The sequence below is a fragment of the Clarias gariepinus genome, chromosome 26 (assembly GCF_024256425.1).
Source record: "Clarias gariepinus isolate MV-2021 ecotype Netherlands chromosome 26, CGAR_prim_01v2, whole genome shotgun sequence".
NCBI lineage: Eukaryota > Metazoa > Chordata > Actinopteri > Siluriformes > Clariidae > Clarias > Clarias gariepinus.
In genome coordinates, this window is record NC_071125.1 from 24,999,039 (window position 1) to 25,024,795 (window position 25,757).

At 44.1% G+C, this 25,757-nt stretch overlaps 1 protein-coding gene across 5 annotated transcripts; it reads left to right on the forward strand.

Annotated features, from left to right (window-relative positions):
- Positions 1-1,293: 1,293 nt before the first annotated feature.
- Positions 1,294-24,482, forward strand: stag1b (stromal antigen 1b). Of its 5 annotated transcripts, none has more exons than XM_053487692.1 (34): positions 1,294-1,447; positions 10,018-10,208; positions 10,325-10,445; positions 11,639-11,779; positions 11,863-11,959; positions 12,279-12,355; positions 12,449-12,653; positions 13,553-13,704; positions 13,798-13,871; positions 13,958-14,081; positions 14,187-14,285; positions 14,380-14,459; positions 15,145-15,252; positions 15,357-15,471; positions 15,568-15,685; positions 15,797-15,900; positions 15,989-16,081; positions 16,414-16,503; positions 17,556-17,759; positions 18,106-18,176; positions 18,295-18,382; positions 18,467-18,547; positions 18,665-18,757; positions 18,961-19,135; positions 19,859-19,998; positions 20,079-20,180; positions 20,344-20,492; positions 20,599-20,727; positions 20,848-21,053; positions 22,622-22,802; positions 22,887-23,000; positions 23,151-23,265; positions 23,362-23,442; positions 23,628-24,482. In XM_053487692.1, the coding sequence occupies exons 2-34, from the start codon at positions 10,180-10,182 to the stop codon at positions 23,649-23,651; spliced, it is 3,780 nt and encodes a 1,259-aa protein (XP_053343667.1). In that variant the 5' UTR covers positions 1,294-1,447; positions 10,018-10,179; the 3' UTR covers positions 23,652-24,482. The 5 variants fall into 5 exon arrangements, with proteins under 5 accessions (XP_053343667.1, XP_053343670.1, XP_053343668.1 ...); XM_053487695.1 differs by having other exon boundaries at positions 22,625-22,802; XM_053487693.1 differs by having other exon boundaries at positions 11,642-11,779.
- Positions 24,483-25,757: the final 1,275 nt, after the last annotated feature.

A 25,757-nucleotide genomic window follows, 5' to 3' on the forward strand; every position in this document is an offset into this window, starting at 1 on the left:
GCAAGAAAGATACTATTTTAATGGTTACTGTATATCTGAGACTGTCTATAGATTTCTCATTTTGGTGTTTAAAATTTATTTTAAAAAACTTAAGTAGTAAACCCATGATGTTACTCATCATCTATAATGCTTAATCCTATACAGGGTCGTGGGGGGCCTTGAGCCTAGAGCATGAGGCGGGGTAAACCCTGAACAGGGTGCCAATCTGTTGCAGGACACACACATACATACAGTACACACACTCACAAACTCTACGGGGAATTTGGGAACACCAATTAGCCTAATCTGCATGTCTTTGAACTGTAGGAGAAAACCAGAGTACCTGGAAATAACTCACCAACCACAGGGAGAACATCCCAATTCCATGCACACAGAGGCATGAATCGAACCTGGCCGAGAATCGAAACCGGACCCTGGAGGTGAAAGGCAACAGTACTAACCACTAAGTAACAGTGTCAACCATGATGTATCTATTGTATGCATATATAAGTTGATTAGATTAGATTTTATTGTCATTGTGCAAAGAACACGACAGATCCAATAAGATACAATTAGTTTCTAACCAGATGTGCATAAGTGTCCTATTTACTCTAAATCCCAATGTGTTAAATGAGGGTAGAGGTCTGTATGTACAGGGGTGGGCATGATTAACATACCAAAGGTGCATAGTATAATGTATACAGTATATATTGCAAACATTGTGCAGTAAATAGGCATGTCCAGAGGATAACATGCTCAAATTAAAAATACTTTTATATGTACATCTGAATGATCCAGCGGATACAGAATAAATATTTTATATACAGAATTATAGATTATTATTAAATATTTGAGTCAGAAATGATACTCTAACAGGACTGTAATTAATATTTACATTTTTTCCGCTTTTCCTGGTTACTTAATTTTTATTTATGTTTTTTTTTATTTCCTGTCTGGTATTAAATTATAAGTATAGTTTATAAATTATTAGAATGTAATTAAGAAATGTAATGATTTTGTTGTTAGACACAGAGCTTTCTGAAAGATGTGATTGACCTGATGTGATGATTTTGCTCTGATTGTAATATTATAATATCTAAGCACAGACTGTACTTTATGATAACTATTATTGCTATAATAATAATTATTATTATACACAATAACATTATTATTATTATTATTTCGGCGGCTCCGGTTCCTGCACGCTGTACCGCGGAGGCGGCGGCAGGAGAAGCGCCGCTGCAGTTCCCGCTCTGTCCAGCATGCGGCGCGCTGAGATCAGTGTGCGCTCGCGCCATTTCGCAGCACCGAGTGCCGCCAGATGGCAGTTTAGGATTGCTTCTCCGGCGAGAGGCGCGGTTCCGCTTCAGGTCTAAATTAGTATATAAAACATAAAGTATTCTTTCATTATATTGACCCGGGTATCGCAGGGGCGCGCCGCGGACGCCGCTTTAGCGGAGGGCAGGAGGTAAGTTTGCGCGAGTTTTGCACCTTGGCCGAGATCTTTGTGAGGCGAGCGCGCGCGTTAGCACAGGGCTAAAGCAGCTTGTATCAAAGATGGAGGACGCGCTCGCGAGCCCGGGAGTGGGGGAGGGGAGAGCGCGCGCCGCTCTATGGCCACCACAGATCATCATCATCCTGTATGTGTGTGTGTGTGTGTGTGTGTGTTAGTGATAAACACACACACACACACACACACCTCAGTTAGCGCGCTCTGATAATGCTAAAGCGGTGTACTGTTGTTACCGCAGGTCTCCCCCTCTCCCTGTGTGTGTGTGTTTTTTTATTATTATCCCCACACTGTGTGCGCTGCTGAAGCCGTTCCCTCACAACACTACACTATTGTGATTTATGCTAAGCTAACCGGAGTCTCTCCTCAGTGCTGAACATCTTCCCTGTGTGTGTGTGTGTGTGTGTGAGAGAGAGAGAGAGAGAGACGCTAATCCGGAGTGTTAATGTGCGGCACCGCGCCGAGGCCTGCTTTCAGCTCCACTGTGTCCGTGTGTTTAGAGTTTCAGCTGGTTAATAAACACTGCGGGTTAGTTATGGTGTTGGTTCTCTCACCGCTAACCGAGAGCTAACCGGCTAACGTCTCGCGCGCACACACAGACACACTTATTTTAGGCGCGAACTCGGGAAGCGGATCTGCTGCTGTTTAACTCTGAGGAACTGAATAGAGAATTCATAAATTAATGGGTCACTTATTAAAACGACAAACAGGGTTTTTTTTTTTCTAAAAAAAATAACAAATTCGTCCAGTTTATTTTAATCGGCGTGGCCTTTATTTTTACCACATGAGTTAATCTGGGCTTTAAACGTGCCTCAGTCACACTTCTGACAAAGTTTATAAACGACAGTTTGTCCGTTTTTGCTTCTTAATCCTGCTAACCGTGCTAATGTCTGTTTCCTGCACACTACTGCATATATTTCAACTTGTATAAAGTTTTCATTGTTTATTTGGTCTTAGTTTCAATCAGTGTGTTTGACTCTCGAGGGAGTGTGTGTGTGAGAGAGGGAGAGAAAGCTTTTAAACTTCTAGTTTTAAGGATTTAAAGGTGTCATAAACAGGACAGGAAGTCTGCTCCATGATCATGTGTCAGGAGGAAAGAGCTTCATGAGTTGTAAAAGTGTTTAAGCTTTGAGTTTCTAATCTGATTTACAAACTTTGACATTTTGTTATCACTCTCTAAGGCATGAGTCTGTAGGCATAACCATATTTTGAGAGAACACAGAGATTAAAATGTGAAAATATATAATATGATAGTGTGTTTGTGGTGATGTTGTACGAGTGCTCCACTAGTGCTTCAGTGTTAGTCTAAAAGAGTGTTTAAAACCTTTTACACACACACAATTTATTAACCTTTATCCAGAAAAGTGCTCAGGGAAAAACCTTTCCATCTTGCGTTCTTGTCCTAATAATTGTGTGTGTGTGTGTATGTGTGAGAGAGAGATATCTGCAGGTATGATCAGTGTGTGTAAGAGTGAAATAAGAGCAGACGTCTTGGAGACAGATCTATTAAGAGTAAACAGTGTGTGTAGTGACGAGCGCTCAAAGTGCTGTGTGATGGCCCGTTAAAGCAGGATTTACTTATCTGGATAAATTAATCTAGTCCTCAAGTGGTGATAAAATTGTCTTGTATTATTCCTTACACAAATATTCTGGAAATGTGATGGAATGAAAACTCTCATTAATTTGTAAGTGTGTGAAGTAAGATGTGTGATGTTCAGAGCTCCACAGGGTTCAATGCTTCTCCAGAGAGGTGACGTGGAGTTAATGTGGCGTAATTCAACATGCGTATGAGCTATTCAGGTTTAACTTGTTAGGTTTAGTGTGTGTTGTGTTGTATCTTTTAACACTGCTGTGTGTGTGTGTGTTTGCAGCATTAATGTCTACAGTAACTCATTTCTGCACTGCGCAGTGTGTCCTTAATGAAGTGACACTCTGCCTAATAGTGCTTAAAAGTGCACATAACCAGATCACTTAGCTTCCTGTTTTATCTTTTCTTCAGAGCGCCTCGGTCGCATCCTCGAGGCTCAAATCCAATTTCATATGCAGCTGCATCTCTGTCCTTCACTCGGTCCCTCGGGGAGAACCCACTCAAGTAAATACCTTAATTAGAGCACAATATGACCACAAAACGTGCACGCTCTCTCTCTCTCTCTCTCTCTCACACACACACACGGACGCACACACACAGAGCTATTAGTGTCACTGATCATAGCCTTATTCAGGCTTGTTTGTTGTTTCATCAGGTTTCTGTAAATGAATGTATAAACTCGATTGATTCTTTATTCCTGTGTTTTTGCTGAGACGTAAACTGATGATTAATGATTTAGACGTTCATCAGTCTGGAGTTTTATGGCCATCTCGCAGTCTTTAATTTAAAATCAGCCTGAAAATCTTCTTTATTTATTTTCAGATCATTTTATTATACCTCGCTCGTCTCTGTACCCCAGGAACAATAGCACTATTTGTTCACACGCGTAGTCATTTTTCTTTCACTTATTCGGTACATGACCTGCAATTCCACAAGGCCCGGTGTTACCAAGGCAACAGCTCCCCGGTTGGTCACATGATCCGTGTCTTTATTTTTATTGGCCGTGGCAGGAGAATCGATGAGCACGGCCCGACAGGCGCATAAAAAGCCGAGGAGCAAACGGCCCCGCCTCTGTGCTGGCTGAATATTTAAAATTAGAGACGTTTCAGTTTGGAGGATTTTTCTCTTTCTGTAACAGTCATGATCATTTAGACTGCAGATGCACACTGAGGTGTGAGGTACACACAGATCCAGGTACACTTCACCTTCAGTCCTGTCCTGTAATGATCCTGTCCCAATGATTCTGTCACTGTACATCCTTGATACACTGTGGGATTCTCATCATGAAATGATAACCCTGGGTTTAACTTACACTGTGGTCTTGAACTTATCACTAGCTGTTTACTGTCTCATGATTTTATAGATTATTAACAGATGTCTACTTCCGCCTGTCTCCTCGGTTCCCGTCTCCCCATGTCATGATGTAAACCTGTCAGTTTTTTTCACATCATCTGTGTGTCGGGTGAGTTTCCACAGCTCTACACTTGTGTGACCCCGTGTGTGTGGTTACACCAGGCTGTCCTGCTCAAAAGGAGAAATTTAAAGCTCACAGTTTAAGTAAAGCCTAATTTATGCTTCTGCATCAAGGCTACGCTCCAGGTCTTCTGCGGTACACGGACCACAGCGATTGTGATCGGCCCACCTGGCAGCATCGCATTTCCAGTTTTATCGCTTCGTTTGGTTCCATGGTCGTTCTGACCGTGTTCTCCAGCATCTCGTCTTGTTTCTGTGTTGCAGGAGTTTTAGTAAAAGTAAAATGCTAGCTAAACTTTAACAAGACCCGGTAAGGTTTATTCCCATTGTTAGTAGTGCACGAAAAACTCACCAGAGAGAGGCACGGGGCCCGCCGCACGGGGCCCGCCGCACGGGGCCCGTATAAACGCTCACATGGGCCACTTGTCTAGTCGGCACAGCCGTTGTGTAGACTTTATTCAAAAGAAGGCGTCTGGGTTAAATGTGTGCACGTATTAGGGTTTGTGTGTATTTGATGTGTGCACACATTGATGGGTGTGTGTTTTGAAGAGTGTAATAGGTGTGAGTTTTGAGTGTCTATATTGGGGGTGGGGTAGGAGGGGTTTATTAAGGGATGTGTGTAGGGTTGCTTCCTGGCGTGTCCTCCATGGCCTGGTTACCGTGTGTGTGTGTGTTAGAGGATTTACACTTTTAGTGGAACGGTAGTGTTCACTCTGAAGGCATCCACCCGACAGACTCACGTGAACACACACTTTATCACACCTACACCAGGCTCAATACTGACGTACAGTACGGCTCCTTACAGCATGTAATATAAGAATACACTAAACATCTGTGTCTGTTTGTGTGTGTTGAATGGAGCAGTTAGTTAGCAGGTTATCTCAGAGTGACCACAGTAGTTACTTCTGCCAGATAGTTAGTCACTAGTTTACAGCTATGAGATTTACGTGATGCTTTACATTAAGGGAAATCTCTCTGTGTGTGCGCGTGTGTGAATCTATCAGTCAGTTACAGTTTAAGGTATTTCTCCTCGTATGATGTCTGTGTTTGGAGCTGCAGTGAGATGTGGAGTTCAGCTCTGGGGTGCCATAAACACATTATTTATAACAGGAGAGAGAGAGAGGGAGATGATAGTATATTAAACTATAAGAAGGGTTTAATATTAAGCTCATTAAATAGACCTGCAGTAACTGTCCACTTCTCACAGAGTTCATAATCAGTCTTTATACACACTTCAACTGTTATTATAATTATTATTGTTATTTCTGTTACTAAACCCACAGGCAGGATTTTATCTGCTGATGTTAAATGAAATTACACAGTCTGGTTTATTTAGAAAAGATTATTTGTGTGATTTAATCAGAGGTTTAGGTTAAAAGTAAATCTTCTTATGGATTTAAATGTGATATCTTCAAAGACATTCAGAAAGTGTGTGTGTGTGAATGTATATTTGATATATAATTTGTGTGTGCTGTTGATTGCACTGATACTGTGAGTCTGATTTTGATCTATAATGCATTGCTCTTGGCAGTAAAGCTGTGTGTGTGTGTGTGTGTGTGTGTGTCTTTTAGCCCGACTCTGGACGAGTGTCAGAACAATCTGTAGCGAGATCATTACAGAGGATTGTGTGATTACTGTGCGTGTGTGATTACTCTGCATCTGTAAAACGGTTCTGTTTTTTTTATTTTTTTTATTTCCTTATATACATCCCTATTTGTATCTAGATGTCTCGAAAACAATCTGTACACCACTTATTTTGACTTCATGAACATGTGACTGCCCGGCCCTAACACTGACCCAGTGCCAGGTGAAGTCAGTAACACTGATTATTATCTGGTTACAGCGCCACCTGTCAGTGGGTGAGAGACACTAAGCAGCAGGTGAACGGTCAGTTCTTGAAGTTGAGGTGTTGGAAGCAGGAGAAATGGGCGAGTCTGAGGATCTGAGAGACTTTAACACACTAAGATGTCTAGATGACTGAGACAGAGCGTCTCCTGTGTGTCTCAGTGTGCAAGGGGTCGGTACCGGTGACCCAGTGTGAGGGGCAGTAATGCGCTTTACACACCGTGTGTAAGTGATTATCAGTCACGCTGCACTGCACTGTGGACACACTTAATAAAAAAATATATATCCTCTTACACACACACACACACACAGAATGCACGCAATAAAAAGAAGGAACTCAGCTTTGTGCTGATTTGACATTTAACTCCTAAACAGCATCTCCTGTGTGGTGTGTCCCAGTGTTTAGGGTCAGGACCTACGGAGCAATAGAAGACTGAGAGGTGGTCTGAGGAATCAGGTTGTCTTTTACATTACTGAGGATGACCAGGTGCGTGTGTGTCATTGCCAGGGGAAGAGGCAGGACCAGGATGCACTATGGGAAGAAGGGGAGTGGGCGGAGTCAGTGTGATACACTGTTTGATGTTCTGTGGGAAACCCCCGGGTCCTGCCCTTCATATGGGTGTTACTCTGACACCAAAACACTGTTACACACTGAGTTACACCCCTCCATGGAGACAGTGTTCCCCAATGGATACCAGTGCCCCCTTTAGCAGAATCATAAACACACACACACACACACACACTCTTGAGGAACGGTTTGAGGAGTTGACTCCGCCTCCACATTCTCTCTTAATCCGATTGAGTGTGTGTGAGACGTGCTTGAGAAACTGATTCGTGGAGGTCAAACCTCAGAACACACATGGGCACACACACGGGCACACACACACGCCTTCAGAGATCTCAGTGTTGATTTAAATAAATGGTAACCTGATAGTCTTTGCATTTTTGGCACTATAACTTGAAATCTGACATTTTAAATTAAATGAGTTTGAAGGGTGGTTTCGTAGGGTGAAGACAATTTTTGCTGGGATGTGTGTGTGTGTGTGTGTGTGTGTATACATGCTAGGTGGTGTATTTGGCCATTTAGACATCTCAAGGTGTAATTTATCTCTTAGGGAAAATCTCAGTACTCGCTCCATCCATCATGATCCTCTCAGGGATGCAGAGCTGCAGTGTTTTAAGATGGAGTGAAGCCTGTGTGTGTGTGTGTGTGTGTGCGCTCACTGTGAGCGGTAGTGACCTAGCTGTCTGTCCTGCTGTCTTGTGGCAGAGATGTGTCTTCAGAGAGCACTTTACTCTGTGTGTGTGTGTGTGTGTGTGTGTGTGTGTTTTCTGTCCGACAGACGCCCTGAAATTCAGCCCAGAGCTCTAACAGTCCTGCCGTAAACACCAAAAAACAAGGCTTTGTAAAGGTTCAAGAGTTATACTTCACTTCTGACTCGTTTTAATCTTTAACAGAAGTGTGTGTGTGTGTGCGTGCGTGCGCTCAGCTTCTGGAGCAGTAATGTTTAATCACACTGGGCTTCAGGAGTGTCGGCTGCAACCACAGACACAACCAGGAGGACAGCCAAGAGCTTAAAGACACACTCTGAGATGGGGTGTGTGTGTGTTTAGACTTTATTAATGGAGAGAGACTTCATAGCTCCAGCATCAGGTCATGTGATGGGAGGAGTCACGTGAGGGTGTGTTGTGGTGTATTCTAGGGAGGTGTGTTGCAGTGTACTACACTCTGTTGTGATGTATTGCACTGTTGTGTGATGTAGCTGTTTGTGAATGAGCAGACGCAGTAGTGAGTAGTGTCCAGGTGGTTGTTGACTCTAACCCGGAGACGAAGCTCCACCCACTATGCTGTAGTGTGTTGTAGAGTTACCCACCTGCCCCTCTGTAAGAATATTTAAATAATACACCGGCTGTATCTCTCTATTGAATTCTTCACCAGACTGTCTGTCTGTCTGTTAGATTATACCATAAAAATCCCCTAACAATAGAGCTGCACTTAATTACAGATCATCACTACGTAGTTTACTGTTCACATCATCAATCAGCGTCACTCTGACACCCACCCCACCCCCCACACACCCCCCTGTGTTGATCCGTACGCTGCACACAGTCACTGTGGATTTTAAAGGAGTGGATCAGCTTGGTTTCCTGTGCTGTGTGTAATGCACTGATTCAGGATCAGGTATCAGTCGGTGTGCATACAGGAAGTCTGTTCGGCCATAATACTGTAGTAGTGGGGGGGAGGGGAAATGTGCGCGCGCGCGCACACACACACACACACACAGACAGGCATTTTATTTTATAAAGTGTTCCCCTCTTTCTCTCTCCACCCGACTGAGCAGCACATCGTTCCTGCAGGATCACACTGTAGTGTCTCAGCCACATGGTTATTTTACAACAGCAGTCTTAGTGTGTGTGTGTGTGTGTGTGTGTAAGATCAGGGAACGGCTGGTCTCTTATTTTTCCATTGAAGGTGGAGAGCCATCTAGTGTCAGTTCCACACTGACCCCGGGCTGAGAGACGGTTGGCTGTGTGTGTGTGTGTGTGTGTGTGTGTGTGTGTGTGTGTGTGTCCACTCTTCTGTCAGATCCACCTTCTCCTCATCCCTCTGTATTAAAACCATGCGGCCTCGTTTCACCCTGAGTGAGCTCTCCCTGAACAAGCCCAGTCTGTGTCTCCATAGCAGCTCTGGGCTGTGTGTTTCCACAGCAACAGTGAAACTCCATGCTCGGTGTGCCCCCTACTGTCCACCTGCAGTACTACACACCCCACCTACTGTCAGCTCCGCAATTCTCTCTCAAAATATCTCAAGAAAGAGTTTTACTCCTATTTAGGGTTTATCTTTTCTGATCCCAGGTGTGTGTCTGGTCCTTATCCTCAACTTTAACTTGCACTGCCCCTAGTGGCTATTGTACAGTTCTAAATATTTTTTGTTTTGTTTGTTTGTTTTTGGTTTTTGTTTCTTAGTTTGTATGTTTTTCTCTTTTATTTTCCCATGCTCTTATGTGACAAACTGTTAAATATAATTTAATGCCTTTGTTAGTATGGTTACTTTGTGTAGACGTGTTTCAATCTGCTGTCTGTTATTACTTAGAGGACAATAGATCACGAACATAAACAATATTCTTTGAACAATAAAATGGCTTACAAAGTAATGTGCAACATTTAAGTTGCTAAAATAAAATAGCCAGATATAAGTTCAGTCAAGCTGTATGTATAAATAACTTGAGCATTGAATATAATCAGGGTGTTTGTTTTAAAAATTACTTCAGTTATTTATTGTATACGTGTGGCATTTAAAAAGTTAGTAAATGTCTAATTGATCACAGTTTTGATCTTAATCAGTTTAATCAAGAGTGTTTGTACGTGTGTGTGAAATGACTATAAAACCCTGTTTGCTTCTACGCCATCAGATTATCAGTGTTTGTTGTTTGTTTAAACGAATAAGCGTTTTGCGTACAGTTAAACACTGATGTCTTTGATGTGCCACGTTTCCTGGTTGCAGTTCATGAGATGTCCAGATGGTGTTCCTAAAGTGTTCCTTGTTTAGTATATACCTTAAAAATTTACATTTTATTTCTTCTACACTTCAGCTACAGCTTTGATGTGTGTGTGTTTGCAGGTTGCTGCGGTGCGAGTGGATGGAGGTCTTCACTTGGTTTTCTGCCTGAATTATTGTAGTGAAGCAGGAGGCAGTGTGTTAGTGTGTGTGTGTGTGTGCGCCTCGCTCCTGTTCTGGATCAAGAGTCTACCGTAAACCTGTTTAACTCATAACACAGCCACGATGATTAACTCAGAGTTCCCCGTGTTACAGTAAGTACAACTTAACAGTGGTGTGTGTCTGTGTGTGTGAAGTAAAGGAACAGCTGATGGGACACATGTGTGCATGTTCTAGAGTTTGTACATAATTGTGTGTGTGTTTTGTGCAGGGACTCATCTAATGAGTCTGGACAGGGAGACACGGTGAGTCTGAGTCTAAGTGTCAGTGAGCTGGAGGACACCGGAGAGGGAAAAGGGAAGAAGAAGAGAGGACGGCCAGGGAGACCCCCGGTAGGAATCCAGCCCCCTCCCCCCTCCCACACCCAACACACACACCCCCACACCCCCCCCCCCACACACCCAGATTCCCCAGACACTGTATTGGTTAATAAAGTTACTCCGTATTACTACTACACTCTGTTTGTGTGTGTGTGTCTATACTACCCCTCAGTTTTTCACAGGTGTGTGTGTGTGTGTTTCCTCACCAGTCTGACTCAACAGGTTGTTGTCCTCTGATCATTTCAGATTTAATGTTCTTCACCCTTACTTTACCCACCCTTACTAATGATTTCTCCTGCTTTTAAAAGCTTTAAACAGATTTTCTTTGTCTCCCCACACATTTTATTTTTTTCTCCATTTTTTTGCATCAGACAATAAACAGGATCAGAATCAAGCTATAATAATAACTTTATTTGTCAGAGTAAAAATATTTTGTTTTAATCATAACTCAGTTAGGAAGCTGGGGTCAGAGTGCAGGGTCAGCCAGCATACAGCGCCCCCTGGTGCAGACAGGGTTAAGCGCCTTGCTCGAACCCCTGACCTTCAGTAACCCAGGGCCGTAACTGTATGAGCCACTGCTGCCCTGAGTGGATAAGTGGAGAACTAAAGCAGCGTCAGACAGCACGGGGAGGTCGGAGGAAATTATATGATCCATTACTTGGATTTGTTGCTTCTTTACCTAATTTGAAGAAAGTTTAGAAAAGTTCAGTGAAATTGTTTCTTAGTGCGCACACACACACACACACACACACACAAAGTCGGGTCCATAAGTATTTGAACATCGAGTCTGTGCATATGTCCCTGTGTATATGACCACAGTCTATTTAAAACAAAGCAGTGGGAATGTGACAGACGTGTGGGTTTTCAGATTTTATTTAGGAGCTTTAACAAAAGTACTGCATTAATTATTATTATTTTAATTAATTAATTGATTTTTTTAAAAAGAGTCCTTCCGGTAACCAACATGGCTCATCTCTGTTTATTTGTCACTGATGTGAACAGAAGATTTTGTGTGTGTGTGTGTGTGTGTGTTAAATGTCTTGTTAGTGTTAAATACAATGATGGAGAAACAACAGAGGGATTTTAATAGTAATAATACTAGTGTAAATGAATATTAAATACTCACCACTGCGCTCAGTTCTGTCCTGCACGAGGGTTCAACTCATTCACGCTGAGACATAGTTTTAATTTTTAAATTTTTTTAGCAGGCAGCCAGTAAGAAAGCTCGTAAGTCTCCAGTAGACAAGGGGGGCAGGAGGCCGAATGGCATGGCACAGCACAACGGAGATGGAGGAGATCCCACTACACTGTTCGAGGTGGTCAAACTGGGAAAGAGCGCCATGCAGGTAACACTCAGACCTCTTATCTGTGTGTGTTAGGACACAGTCGTGCTTTTTAGTTCCTCTAACCAGTATCTCCTGACTTGCAGTCGGTTGTCGATGACTGGATCGAGTCGTACAAACAGGACCGGGATATGGCTCTTCTGGATCTCATCAACTTCTTTATACAGTGTTCTGGGTGTAAAGGTACATGCACATCTTCATACTGTTAAAGTTCTGCCATGCTGTCTCCTCAGGAGAGTGGAACATTACCGTAGTCAGGGTTTACTCCAGGAATCTGCCTCTCAGACCGATGAATTGGATGTTTTATTGACCCTGGAACCTCGTTAATGTTGTCCAGGTGTCTGCTGCACTGATGTGTGGTTTCCTGGCCCGCTCAGCCACATTGCATAACGGTTCTGCTCCTCTGCGCTCGACTCTGTACGCTGCGTAAACAAGATGTTCTCTGCTCACAGGTCTGGGTCTCTGGTTCGAATCTTGATGTTGCTGTTTGATTTCGTTCCAGGTACTGTAAGAATCGAGATGTTTAGAAACATGCAGAATGCGGAAATTATCCGGAAGATGACGGAGGAATTTGATGAGGTATGTTTTGATGATGTGATGATGAGGAGTAAATAATCGCTCTCTCCTCTTTTAGTTCACCTTCAGTAGAAGTGATGAGTCTTTGTGTTTCAGGATAGCGGTGATTACCCGCTCACCATCGCCGGGCCTCAGTGGAAGAAGTTCCGCTATAACTTCTGTGAGTTCATCGGGGTTCTGATCCGGCAGTGTCAGTACAGCATCATCTACGACGAGTACATGATGGACACCGTCATCTCTCTCCTCACCGGCCTGTCTGACTCTCAGGTCAGGGCCTTCAGACACACCTCCACCCTCGCAGGTCAGTCTCACACGCACTCTCGCGCACACACACACTCACACACACACACTCACACACACACACTCACACTAACACACTCTCTCTCGCTCTCACACTCACTCTCTCACACTCTCACTCACTCACACACACTCTTGCAAGTCAGTCACACACACACGCACGCACACACTCGCAGGTCAGACCCACACACACGCACGCGCACACTCGCAGGTCAGACCCACACACACGCACGCGCACACTCGCAGGTCAGACCCGCACGCGCACACTCGCAGGTCAGACCCACACACACGCACGCGCACACTCGCAGGTCAGACCCGCACGCGCACACTCGCAGGTCAGACCCGCACGCGCACACTCGCAGGTCAGACCCGCACGCGCACACTCGCAGGTCAGACCCGCACGCGCACACTCGCAGGTCAGACCCGCACGCGCACACTCGCAGGTCAGACCCGCACGCGCACACTCGCAGGTCAGACCCGCACGCGCACACTCGCAGGTCAGACCCGCACGCGCACACTCGCAGGTCAGACCCGCACGCGCACGCACACACTCGCAGGTCAGACCCACACACGCACGCGCACACTCGCAGGTCAGACACACGCACACTCTCGTTGCTCAGTCAGATTCCACCTTTGACCTTCTGCTTAGTGTACAGTATACATGCGCACCAACACTGTTAATGGGTGACTTTTATGCGGTCTTATACATGTCTTACATTTCAGTGATGTCATTTTAAGAATTTGTGTGTTTTGTGTGTATAATATGTAGAGTAAGTTGTAGGTAAAAAGGAAAAAACAATCAATGTGTTATACACTGTAACGCACAGGCAGTCTGTAGTCATGTAGTCAGTATCGTACTCATTCACACACACCCCCACCCCCACCCCCTCCCCAACCCTACAGCAATGAAGCTGATGACGGCGCTGGTGAACGTGGCTCTGAACCTCAGCATCAACCAGGACAACACACAGAGACAGTATGAGGCCGAGCGTAACAAGGTCGCTGGGAAAAGAGCCACAGACAAGCTGGAGCTGCTGCTGGAGAAGAGGAAGGAGGTACAGTCATCATCTCCATCATCATCATCATTATCACCTTTATAAGTGTAGCTTATCAGAATGTGTGTTTAACCGGTTTAACAAATCACTCAGCTGCAAGAGAACCAGGATGAGATTGAGAACATGATGAACTCCATCTTCAAAGGCATTTTCGTTCATCGCTACAGGTGTGTGTCAGGTTCAGAGGTCAGTTTCATTGTTGTCTTGAACTATAAATGACATCACAAGGGTTTTTTTTTTTCTTTTTCTTTAGAGATGCGATTGCGGAGATCAGAGCTATCTGCATCGAGGAGATCGGCGTGTGGATGAAGCTGTACAGCGACGCCTTTCTCAATGACAGCTATCTAAAGTATGTGGGCTGGACGTTACACGACCGGGTAAGTGGACAGAACCAGCAGTCAGGGTCACTAGGAAATAATACACAGATGGTGTTTACTCCTGAGGGCGGGGTGTGTGAGTGTAAAACCGTTGTGCCGTTACAGCAAGGAGAAGTCCGACTCAAGTGTCTCAAAGCGCTTCAGACGCTCTACACGAACCGAGGCCTTTTCCCCAAACTCGAGCTCTTCACCAATCGCTTTAAGGTAAGACTCGCATCATGTACACGTGTTTACACCCTCACACGTGATCTGACCACATTAAGCATTTTATACAGTTTTTGTTGTTATTTTCTTTCAGGACCGGATCGTGTCCATGACTCTGGATAAAGAGTACGATGTAGCAGTGGAAGCTATCCGGCTCGTCACTCTGATCCTACAGTCAGTTTTATTTCATTTCTCTTTCCCTCACACACACACACACACACACACACACACACACACACACACACACTGGTTGCTGTTTACGAAATTAATGCATCTGTTGCTTTTGTCTCTGTACTGTAAATTATTGATGTACATAATTACTGAAGTGATTAATTTGTCTCAACTATCCAACACATTATTAAACCCTGGAAGGATGGAGCTGAACCACTTCGTACTGAGACTAATGTGTAAAAAGGTTTAGTTCAGACTGGACTTTGGACTGATGAAAAAAGGTCATGTGACCTGATGAGTCCAGACTGACCCTATTCCAGAGTGATGGGTGTGTCAGGGTGAGAAGGGAAGGACATGAAGCGATGCTCCCATCATGCACTGTGTCCACTGTACAAGCCTCTGGAATTTTTTCTGATGGAATAAGGAACCATTTTCACACACACACTTTTTACTTTGTCATGTTCTGGAGTCTGGATCAATGGAAGATCGTACAGAAAGAAATGTGATCTTGTATACTTTTCTTGACGGCAATAATCAAAGCTAAAAAAACAATATTGTGGGTGACTTTTTTCGGGCAAGGCAGGATATACCGATACAGTCTGTTATCAGAGTCTTTTATTTTAATTATTTAAACCGTGCATCTTGTTTAATCATATGTTCAGAGTGTTTGTGTGTGTGTGTGTTGCAGTGGTAGTGAGGACGCTCTCTCTAATGAAGACTGTGAGAACGTCTATCACCTGGTCTACTCCGCTCATCGGCCTGTTGCTGTGGCCGCGGGAGAATTCCTCCACAGGAAGTGAGCTCACGGCGTGTTGCTTTATCTCCAGTCACGTTAACACAGAAACTACAGACGTGTGCGTGGTCGGTGACGTGCGGTGTGTTGTTGTTGTTTATTTGCAGGTTGTTCAGTCGACACGACCCGCAGGCAGAGGAGGCTCTGGCCAAACGCCGTGGCAGGAACAGCCCTAACGGTAACCTCATCAGGATGCTGGTGCTCTTCTTTCTCGAGAGTGAGGTGAGGGGCGTGGCCTGTACCACATCATCTTTCCTGCATTGTAACTTAATCACCACAACAGACTGTGTGTGTGTGTGTGTGTGTGTGCGCACACAGCTTCATGAGCATGCAGCGTATCTAGTGGACAGTCTGTGGGACAGTTCTCAGGAGCTGCTGAAGGACTGGGACTGTATGATCGAGCTGCTGCTGGAGGAACCTGTACAGGGAGAGGAAGGTAAGAGCACTGACTGTATATATACACACACACACACACACAGTCTGATTCATCACCAGTTGTCGTGTTTCAGTGTTTACAATGTCATGGTGTGTGTGTGTGTGGTTTCAGTGCTGGGAGACAGACACGAGAGCGCTTTGATTGAGCTAATGGTGTGCACCATCAGACAGGCGGCAGAGGCTCACCCCCCTGTGGGCCGAGGGACGGGGAAGAGGGTGCGTGCTCCAGCTGTGCTGTTGTGATGTGATGTGTTGAGAGAGTGTGTGTGGTGTTAATGCGCTGTGTTCTGCTGGACCTCTGCAGGTTCTCACTGCTAAAGAGAAGAAAACTCAGATTGATGATAAGAACAAACTGACCGAGCACTTCATCATCGCTTTGCCAATGCTGCTGTCAAAGGTCTGGCTGCTCAGGACAAAACTGTCACCACCATCCATGCATACATGTTCTAAAAACCATTTTAACTGCACTGTGCGACCAAAAGTTTGTGCACCCCGACTATGTAGTTATTCTGTATTTCTTGTACAGTTTCTATATAATTGGCATAATTTGTTCCTTTTTATCATTGGGTTATGTAAACATCATTACTGGTGCCATTAAATGTAAAGTGCATTAAAGAAAAAGTATTTAGTGTTGCCCGTGCTTAAAATACCCACCACCTGGGTGCCAATATTTAAGTGCTATATGTAAGCATTCTGCTCATATTGCTTTCTTGTCTCGGCTCTGTGCAGTACCAGGCGGATGCTGAGAAGGTGGCTAACCTCCTGCAGATTCCTCAGTATTTCGACCTCGAGGTGTACAGCTCCGGCCGGATGGAGAAGGTTGTGTGTTCAGTCTCATTTACAGATTCGGTGCTCCATGGAGCAGGGCAGGGGATTCAGTGCATGCTTTATAACCAGACGCTATGCACTGTACTGTATGTTAATTATTAAACTTGTACCCATCAACATTCTCCAAAGAACAGACTTGGAAGAGAAGGCCATGACCTGTTACAGCACCGAGGTGCAGTGGTGTCTGTCACTTATATATGACAATATATGCCAGACGATGTGAGCAGCTTTACAAAAATAAAAGAAATTCATAAAAAAAAAATAATAATAAATATATATAATAAATTGTGTATGTGTGAGGAAAATGTGTCTAGATAATAATGAGATGAATTAATGAAATTTCTCTGATAAGCAAGCCAAGGATGACGGCGACAGTGGCAAGGAAAAACTCCCTGAGATGGTAATAGGACGAAACCCATCCTCATTTGGGTGATAACAGATAGAGATGATATAACACCATGTGTGTTGTGCAGCTGAAAGTACAATATAATAGAAATTCTTTAAATTAACATGAAGTCCAGTTCAGCACAGGGAGTCAGTAGGTGCAGAGGGCAGATGGGGTCTGGATCACTGGGAGCACAGGAGCAGGATGTGTAGCTCCAACCATCATAAAGCAGAATCCAGCTGGTCCTTCTCAGGATCCTCACAGGGTTGGCCTTTGTCTACTGAAGCTGGTACAATCTCCAGATGCCTCGGGATGGGTAGAAAAGTACAGAACAGATGGAGAAGTTGCCATTCAGGATAGATGTACTGAAGTATGAAGTTATGGGATGAGTTACGCGTGTGCCAGATTAAAGAGATGCGTCTTGAGTCTACTTTTAAACTGGGAAACTGTGTCTGAGCCCCGAACACTGTCTGGAAGGCTATTCCAAAGTTTTGGAGCTAAATATGAAAAAGCCCTATTTTGCTGGGAATTACAAGAAGTCCAGAGTTTTGTGATTTGGAAAGTTATTATTAAACAATCACATGTGTAACACAGAATGCTCAGGTTTTTAGGGAATAAGTGACATGGTGTGTTAAAGTAATCTGTTTGTGTTGCTCAGCATCTGGACGCCCTGCTGAAGCAGATCAAGCTGGTGGTGGAGAAGCACACGGAGACGGAGGTCCTGGAGGCGTGCAGTAAGACCTACAGCATCCTGTGCAGTGAGGAGTACACCATCATGAACCGCGTGGACATTGCACGCAGCCAGCTCATCGATGAGCTCTCGGACCGCTTCAACCACTCGGTGGAGGACCTGCTGCAGGAGGTGACACACACACACACACACACACACACGCACACACACACACACACACACACAGACACCAGGGATATATGATGATAACATGTCCTGCAGAAAAGTTGTGTAACTCCACCCACATTGCACTGTCTAGTTCTGTTAATTAAACACTGGTACTGGTTCTGCTCAGTAATGTAGATGTTAAACTTGAGAATGTGAGATTTATAGTAAAGAATATTCTGGAGAATGAGGCTCTGTTATGATGCAGGTGGATTATTTTTTTTATTTCTTTTTGTTCTGCCATATGGTGTGTGATGAAGCAGTCAGTAGGGTGATGAATGTACACTGAAGTTTTTGTTGTTGTTTTTCTCAGGGTGATGAAGCTGATGATGATGACATCTACAGCGTTCTCTCGTCCCTGAAGAAACTCACTGCTTTCCACAAGTAAGACACATGTGCCTTCTATTTAAACATCTCCCTGGGTTTATTTATCTTCATGTTCGTCAGTAAAGCCGCTTCGGTTCGGCGTGCACTAATCCCCCTTTCATCTCATCCCGCTCAGCGCTCACGACCTGACCAAGTGGGACCTCTTTAAAAACTGCTACCGGCTGCTGAAGATGGGGATCGAGCAGGGCTCCATGCCAGAGCAGGTGTGTGTGTGTGTGTGAGGGAGATATGTTCACTGGTACCCATGATGCCGTGTGGGTGTAGTGATGTCAATCCTGTGTGTTCAGATTGCAGTGCAGGCTCTTCAGTGTTCTCATTACTCTATCCTGTGGCAGCTGGTGCGCATCACTGAGGGTTCTCCTTCCAAGGTACACTGACCACATCCAGCAGCTCTGACTGCACCTTCTGATGGATTCTGGCCCAGTACTGTATACAAAGCTGTGTGTGTGTGTGTGTGTGTGTGTGTGGTGTCTTCTCTTCCTCAGGATGACCTCCTAGCTCTGAGGAGAGTGGTGAAGTCGTTTCTGGCTGTGTGTCAGCAGTGTCTGTCGAATGTCAACACTCCTGTTAAAGAACAGGTGAGAGAACTTTAGGATGTTACACCATGAACCACTTCACATCACAGCGCTGCTGAGTTCTGATTGGTCAGACCGTGTTGATTAATTCTCTATAACAGCGGCCCTGATCGTAGCACAGGGTCTTATTAGCTCGTGCTTTTTTCTAAAAGGTTATTGTTTCCATAGTAACGCCTCATTCACAGAGTGTGTGTGTGTTTTGTCAGGCGTTCATGCTGCTATGTGATCTCCTGATGATCTTCAGTCACCAGCTGACCACGGGGAGTAGAGAGGCCCTGCAGCCGCTGGTGTTTAATCCAGACAACACGCTGCAGAGTGAGCTGCTCAGCTTCGTCCTCGATCACGTCTTCATCGACCAGGACGACGAGAACCAGAGCATGGGTGTGTGTTCTGTACTTCTCTCCCTCAGTTCAGTTTATGTACTGGTGTAGCGCTTCTAACACAAAGCAGGAGTTTGTATGAGATGTGAGTGTGTGTGTATCAGAATGATCAGATCGTCCCTGATGAACGAGCCGAGTGTGACGGTGCTGAGGGAAAAACTCCCTGAGATGGTAATAGGAAGGAACCTTGAGAGGAACCAGACTCAACAGGGAACCCATCCTCATCTGGGTGATAACGGATAGCAGGGATTGATCTGCACTCATACTGTGTGTTAGGAGGCTGGAAGTTCAGTATAACAGGAGATGTGGAGAAGTTCATATGGAGTCCAGTTGGTTATTGGAGGCTCAGGTAGACTGTAGGAAACTCCAGTCCTGAACTATCGAGCGACTAAAACACGAGTCCTCAGAGAACAGCTGTCTGCATCAGGCGAAGACAGGACCGTCTTCATGGTAAAGTGGAACCGTCCCCAGTCACCACACGGGGCGTCCATGAGACTAGATCTCCAACCAGAAGGGGGCAAGGCAGAGGGTCTGGATCAATAAGAGAAGTGGCATGTGTAGCTCGATAGAGAGGGGAGACGGGGCAGGGGGAGACGGGGAGAGACTTGAATACTTTTCCGTATCTTAAAGGTTGTAGCGAACTAATACAAGCTCACTACTTTTGTAAACGATTTATGTACTTTGTCCGCCTCTGTTTATCACATCCTGTGTGTGTGTGTTTTAGAGGGTGATGAGGAAGATGAAGCTAATAAAATCGAGGCTTTACACAAGAGGAGGAATCTGCTGGCAGCCTTCAGTAAGCTCATCATTTACGATATCGTGGACATGCCCGCTGCAGCAGACATCTTTAAACACTATATGAAGGTACAGTAAACTTAGACTTGGTGTGTGTGTTGTACACAGGGTATTATAATTATTCATGGATCTTGACTTCTCTTCATTAGTATTATAATGACTACGGTGACATCATCAAGGAGACGCTGAGTAAGACCAGACAGACGGATAAGATCCAGTGTGCCAAGACTCTCATACTCAGTTTACAGCAGGTAAGGTCATAAGATTTACTTCAGGTTAGTCCTTTAACAGGTTAAATACCACCATCTGATTGTTTTGCCCTGTCTCTGCGGTAACTCGCTGTTGAACTTGCAGCAGTTTGTGTGTGTGTTTTGTCCTAATTACAGTGTTGTCTCTCTTTCTGTGTTTTCTCAGCTCTTTAATGAGCTCGTGCAGGATCAGGGGCCAAACTTGGACCGAACCTCCTCCCATGTGAGTGGGATTAAAGAGCTGGCTCGGAGGTTTGCGCTGACGTTTGGACTGGACCAAATCAAAACCAGAGAGGCTGTAGCGACGTTACACAAGTGAGCTGTTCTTCATCAACAAAACGTTTCTTTTTCATTATTCCTCTAAAGATAGACCTGTGTGTGTATGTGTTCTAAAGTGTGTTTCTGTGTGTGCTGTTTTTAGGGATGGAATCGATTTTGCGTTCAAGTTCCCGAACCCTAAAGGAGCGGAATATCCCCCCCCCAACCTGGCGTTCCTGGAAGTGTTGTGCGAGTTCTCTTCTAAACTCCTCCGGCAGGATAAAAAGACTGTGTAAGTCTGAACAGCACTCATGAGGTTATATATATATATATATATATATATATATATATATATATATAAAATATGTGTGTGTGTAGGTGCGCTCTAACTATTCTCTCTTTTCTGTCGCAGCCACTCGTACCTGGAGAAGTTTATGACGGAGTACATGATGGAGCGGAGGGAGGACGTGTGGTTGCCGCTGATCGCCTACAGGAACTCTCTGCTGACGGGAGGTGACGAGGACCGCATGTCAGTGACGACGGGCAGCACCACAAGCCGGGCCAGCACCGTGCGCAGCAAAAGGGGCAGACCGCCGCTACACAAGAAACGCACAGACGGTGAGGCGTTATTTGGGCCCCTTTCATTTATTTAAAAATATTAATAATAAAATAAATAAATAAAATATAGAATATTAATATAAACAGAGTATCGTGTGCATTTAATATTCACTACAGAATGGGAAATGTGTTATTAATCATTATACAGTGGAACCTTGGATTACGAGCATAATTTCTTCCGAAGTGGGCTCGTATTCTAAAACATTAGTAAACCAAATTTAATTTTCCCATGAGAAATAATGGAAACTCAAATATTCATTCCACAAAAAATAAATACATAAAAATAATTAACTCAAAATATTAAGTACAAATAAAACAAATTAACCTGCACTTTACCTTTAAATAAAAGTAAAAATAAATCCCAACAGATAAGTGTTTTCGTTTGTGCGCACAGGCGCGGTGTGTGTGAAGCTAAAGTAAGCTACTCTCTCCCCCTTCTCATTTTACACAGTTACTCTTCCTCCACTCTTTTCACACACCGACACACACACATGCGCACACAACGGAAACACTGTTTTATCGGAAGAATAAACAAGAAATCTCTCTGACACTTGATTGAGCAACACACTAACGGGAATCACTGCTGTAAAGTAAAAATAAAACAAATTAACCTGCATTTTACCTTTGAAAAGAATCGCGACAGAGCAGTGTTTCTGTGTAGAGCAGAGAGAAAGAGGTTGTGAAGGCGAATGTAGGAGGGGTCTGTGTGGGACACGGTGTCATAAATATATTTTGTGTCGCATACAGACACAAAATAAACTATGTTTTACACACAGACACACATGGTCAGAGTGTTATAGTAAATAGTACACACGTGCACGGATGTTGATTATACCAGTAAGAGACGTGCACTTAGGCCCAGCAGGGGAGAGGGTAAAAAAAAGAAAGAAAAAACGTTGGCTCACGTGACGCTCTGCCTCAAAACAAGAAGCAAATGCATGATAAATTATACTCGTAAACTAAGACTTGTTCGTTTTCAAGTCAAAATTTATGAAAAATCATTGCTCGTCTTGCGGAACACTCGCAAATCGCGTTACTCGCAATCCGAGGTTTCACTGTATAGTATGATATAATATAATATAATATAATCATGTAATATTTGTCAGGTGTTTGTCTTTAAAGTTAAAGTTACAGTAAGGTTGAAGATTTCAAGTTTTTCTTAAACAACAGTTAAACATGCAATAATCAACAGTAGTTAATAGTAACTTTTTTTTTTCTTAGTTTTATTTAAATGGTTCTAGCAGCACAATCCCAACAAATTCTTTGAGAGATTGGATTAGTTTTAACAAACAGGATAATTATTTTTTTTTTTTTTTTAAACTCACCCAGGACTGTCAAAAATACCTCTCATCTCTCAATCAGCAACCAAAAACAAAAAAACGACGATGCTAAAACACGCCCTCTTAACTGCAAGTGCGCCCTCTTCTGGTGCTTGAGTAAATAAATGAGAAATTTCAATGTAATTAGTTACATATTAAACAGCAGTTAAAGCGTTTAATCATCATCATTGTTCTTAGTTTTAGTAGGTGGAGTTGAATAAGATTTAACTCAACTATGTGTGTGTGTAGCAGCAGACGAGAGTGTGGACGGCTCTTGGGTGATGCGTAATGACACCATCCAGACTCCCGGAGCTCTGCAGACGCCACAGCTCACCTCTACGGTGCTGAGGGAGAACCCACGGCAAGCAGCGGAGCACGTCCCCGACCAGGACTCGTCTGAGCCCGGCTCTGAACCCGACTACATCCACAAGTACACACCTGCTCTAAACGCACACATGCATAACTTATTTATTATTAAAGGATTATGGGTAAAAGGTGTGTGTGTGTGTTTCAGTCCACAGATGCAGATGTCATGGCTGGACCAGCAGAAGATGGAGGAGGTGAACCGGAAAGAGAGAGGAGGAATGAATTACATGAAGGCACGGAGTGGAGGCGTACGGCAGCAAGTGTGAGTACTGTTCGAGTTTCAGCTGTGTGTGTGTGTGTGTTTTCAGGGTTCTGTCTGACCCACACTGCCCCCTGTAGGGGCCCCGGGCCCGGGTGTTCTCTTCACACGCCTGGTTTCAGACCGTGACCTCGCTGTGTGCTTCTCTTTCAGACGGGGTTTAATGGAGGATGACGCCGAGCCCATCTTCGAGGATGTGATGATGTCATCGCGTGGACAGTTGGAGGACATGAACGAGGAGTTTGAGGACACCATGGTGATAGATCTGGTGAGACTCCACTAAGCGCTCACTAAGAGCAGAGGAACTCCACTTAAGTGCAGATTTGGAAATATCTTGTATATTCTTTTCTTGTTTGTATCTCAGCCCCCATCGAGAAACAGACGCGAGAGAGCCGAGCTCAGACCGGACTTTTTCGACTCTACGGCGATTATCGAAGACGATTCGGTGAGTTTTATAATAAATCAGAACTTTAGTGCCAGAAAAATCTTTAGCTTTTATGGATAAACGTGTTTATCAGCACAGGTTCAGGATTAGAAGTTAAAGATGTAAATCTCAGACTGCTGACTTGAGAAGATAATGTGTTCGTCTCTTTTCAGCACTGAGTTCTGTCTTGTCTTGTTCCTCCGCAGGGATTTGGGATGCAGATGTTTTGAAGCAGATGTGTAAATCTGTTGGAGAATCACAACCAGCGCTGCTGATCTTCAGCCACGCAACGCCAACGTGTTTTAAAACTCACAACTTCAACAACGTTTTCAAGCAAAAAAAAGACTGAGCTGCTTTTCTCCGCCCACTCGTGGGAGTCCCGAGGCAGACGAGCGTGCCGAGCATCAGTGCCGTGCGCCGCGTTGCCGTCCAGCTACTCTGTTTTTGATATTCGTATAACATCGAGGTTTTTCGTCCCCGTAATAATTTTTTTTTTGTTTGTTTTTAAATCAAACCCTTTGTGTACTTGGACACAGTTTAGATGAGGCTGTGTGAGTCGCTCGTGTACATACTGTATGTTTGTGTGTATGATCAGTGTTCTCATGCGAAGCTCCACGCACACACACACGCACACAAAGTTCCCGATTCAGACCGCAGTGTTTACACTCTAACTGCTCTGGTTTCCTTCCTGCAGGACTTAAACGACTCGCCACTTTACATTTCATCACATTTCATTTGCAATTTTCTGTCCCTGGTGAAGGATTCAGATGTGAGGATGAGAGACGTTCTGTGGGTCATGTCCCTGCTGTAGCACATTTACACACTTCTGTGTGTCCTCGTGAAGGACGGGGACGTGACGTTCTGGCTCTGAGACCGCGTCTCGCTTCATTCGGACGCAATGTTGTCACTACAGAGCTAGACGTCTGGTTAGGACCGTGCCTATAAATCACACTACTGTTTTACACGTCTGTCTCTCTCTCTCTCACACACACACACACACCTGTGCGTGTAACACGTTCATTCCACATTTTTATCCTTAAATAAAGGTATTTAAAAAAGTATTTTCATTTCAGTAAATTTGCCACAAAATCTTAGTGTTGCGTTTTTCACCTCTGTATTTTCTCGTTTGTCCCCGAAGAGAAAATCATTCACATCCAGATCAGAATCTACGCTGTTTTTAATTTAGTTCCAATCTGAGTTCATGTTCAGTGAAATGTAGAAACTGTGCATTAAAATTACAATTCAGTCGGTTTTTACTTGTTCAGGGGTGAAACCTGGTTCATATTTTTTCAGGAAGTTGTTCTCCTGACACCCTGCTCGGAGTTTCAGTCGAATAGATTTTATGTAGAAATCTACATTTTGTTTCAGTGTTGTTCAGTACAAACAAAATACATTTTAATAAAATGGATTATTCATAAACACTCTCCTCACTCTTTTATAATTCTTTTATCAGATGTGTAAAAACCAGCAGGAACCAAAAGTGTGTGTGTGTGTGTGTGTGTGTGTGTGAGAGAGAAGTCATTTGTTTTTATTTAAATTCAGTTAAGCTTAATTATTTTGTAATATGCTTTCAATAAAGAACAGCATCACAGTGCAGTTTCACAGCAGACCGTTACTGTGCTTAAGGCGGAGGAAGAGATGGGAAGAAGGCGGTAGGTAGTGTGTCACTGCCCGTACCCTCGAGGTATTTCTGTCCAATCAGCTGGCCGTTTCTCCACACATTGCAAATCTTACTCGCTCCTGTTGATTTCTTACATTTACATTTGAGCATGTAGCAGACTCTCTTACCCAGGGCCACTCACAAAAAGTGCTTTGAAGTGTCCATCATTGGATAGATACTTACACTGGGTTACTAACCAGTCGCACACAGGTGAGAACTTGGGAAGGTTGAAGATGAGATGTGTAAACAGCAGTACGGTTTTACTCCAATTGAGCTTCAGCTGATGAGCTGCCACCCAGGGTGATGTTCTCCTGATGTTCTCCTACAAAGCTAAAAATGGCCCAGCACCCACTTACCTCTCAGCTCTAATCAGACCTCGCACATCACCACGTTCCCTCAGATCTCCAGCACTGCTCGTCTCGTCCCTCGATTGAACCATCTAGACTGGTTTTGTTTTGAAATGAACTTCCTTAAGACGTCTTTAAGTGACAATTAAAGACATATCTGTTGGTTAAAAATTTGGGTTAGACCCCCCTCGCCCTTGCGCCACCTCGAATAAATAGATAAATGAATAAATCCTTCCCCACAACGTTTGACTGATGGTCTTTTAATTAGTAACCTAATGACCCAGTGTAAGGATCTATCTCATGGTGGAAAATTCAAAGCAGTTGTGCAG

What these genes read in the sequence shown, in the direction of transcription:
- stag1b (XM_053487692.1), top strand. Translation starts at nt 10,180, where the DNA reads ATGATTAACTCAGAGTTCCCCGTGTTACA. An exon ending in TGGGAAAGAGCGCCATGCAG is followed by an intron (nt 11,780 to 11,862) that starts GTAACACTCAGA and finishes CCTGACTTGCAG; the next exon opens with TCGGTTGTCGATGACTGGAT. An exon ending in GGAGGCGTACGGCAGCAAGT is followed by an intron (nt 23,001 to 23,150) that starts GTGAGTACTGTT and finishes CTTCTCTTTCAG; the next exon opens with ACGGGGTTTAATGGAGGATG.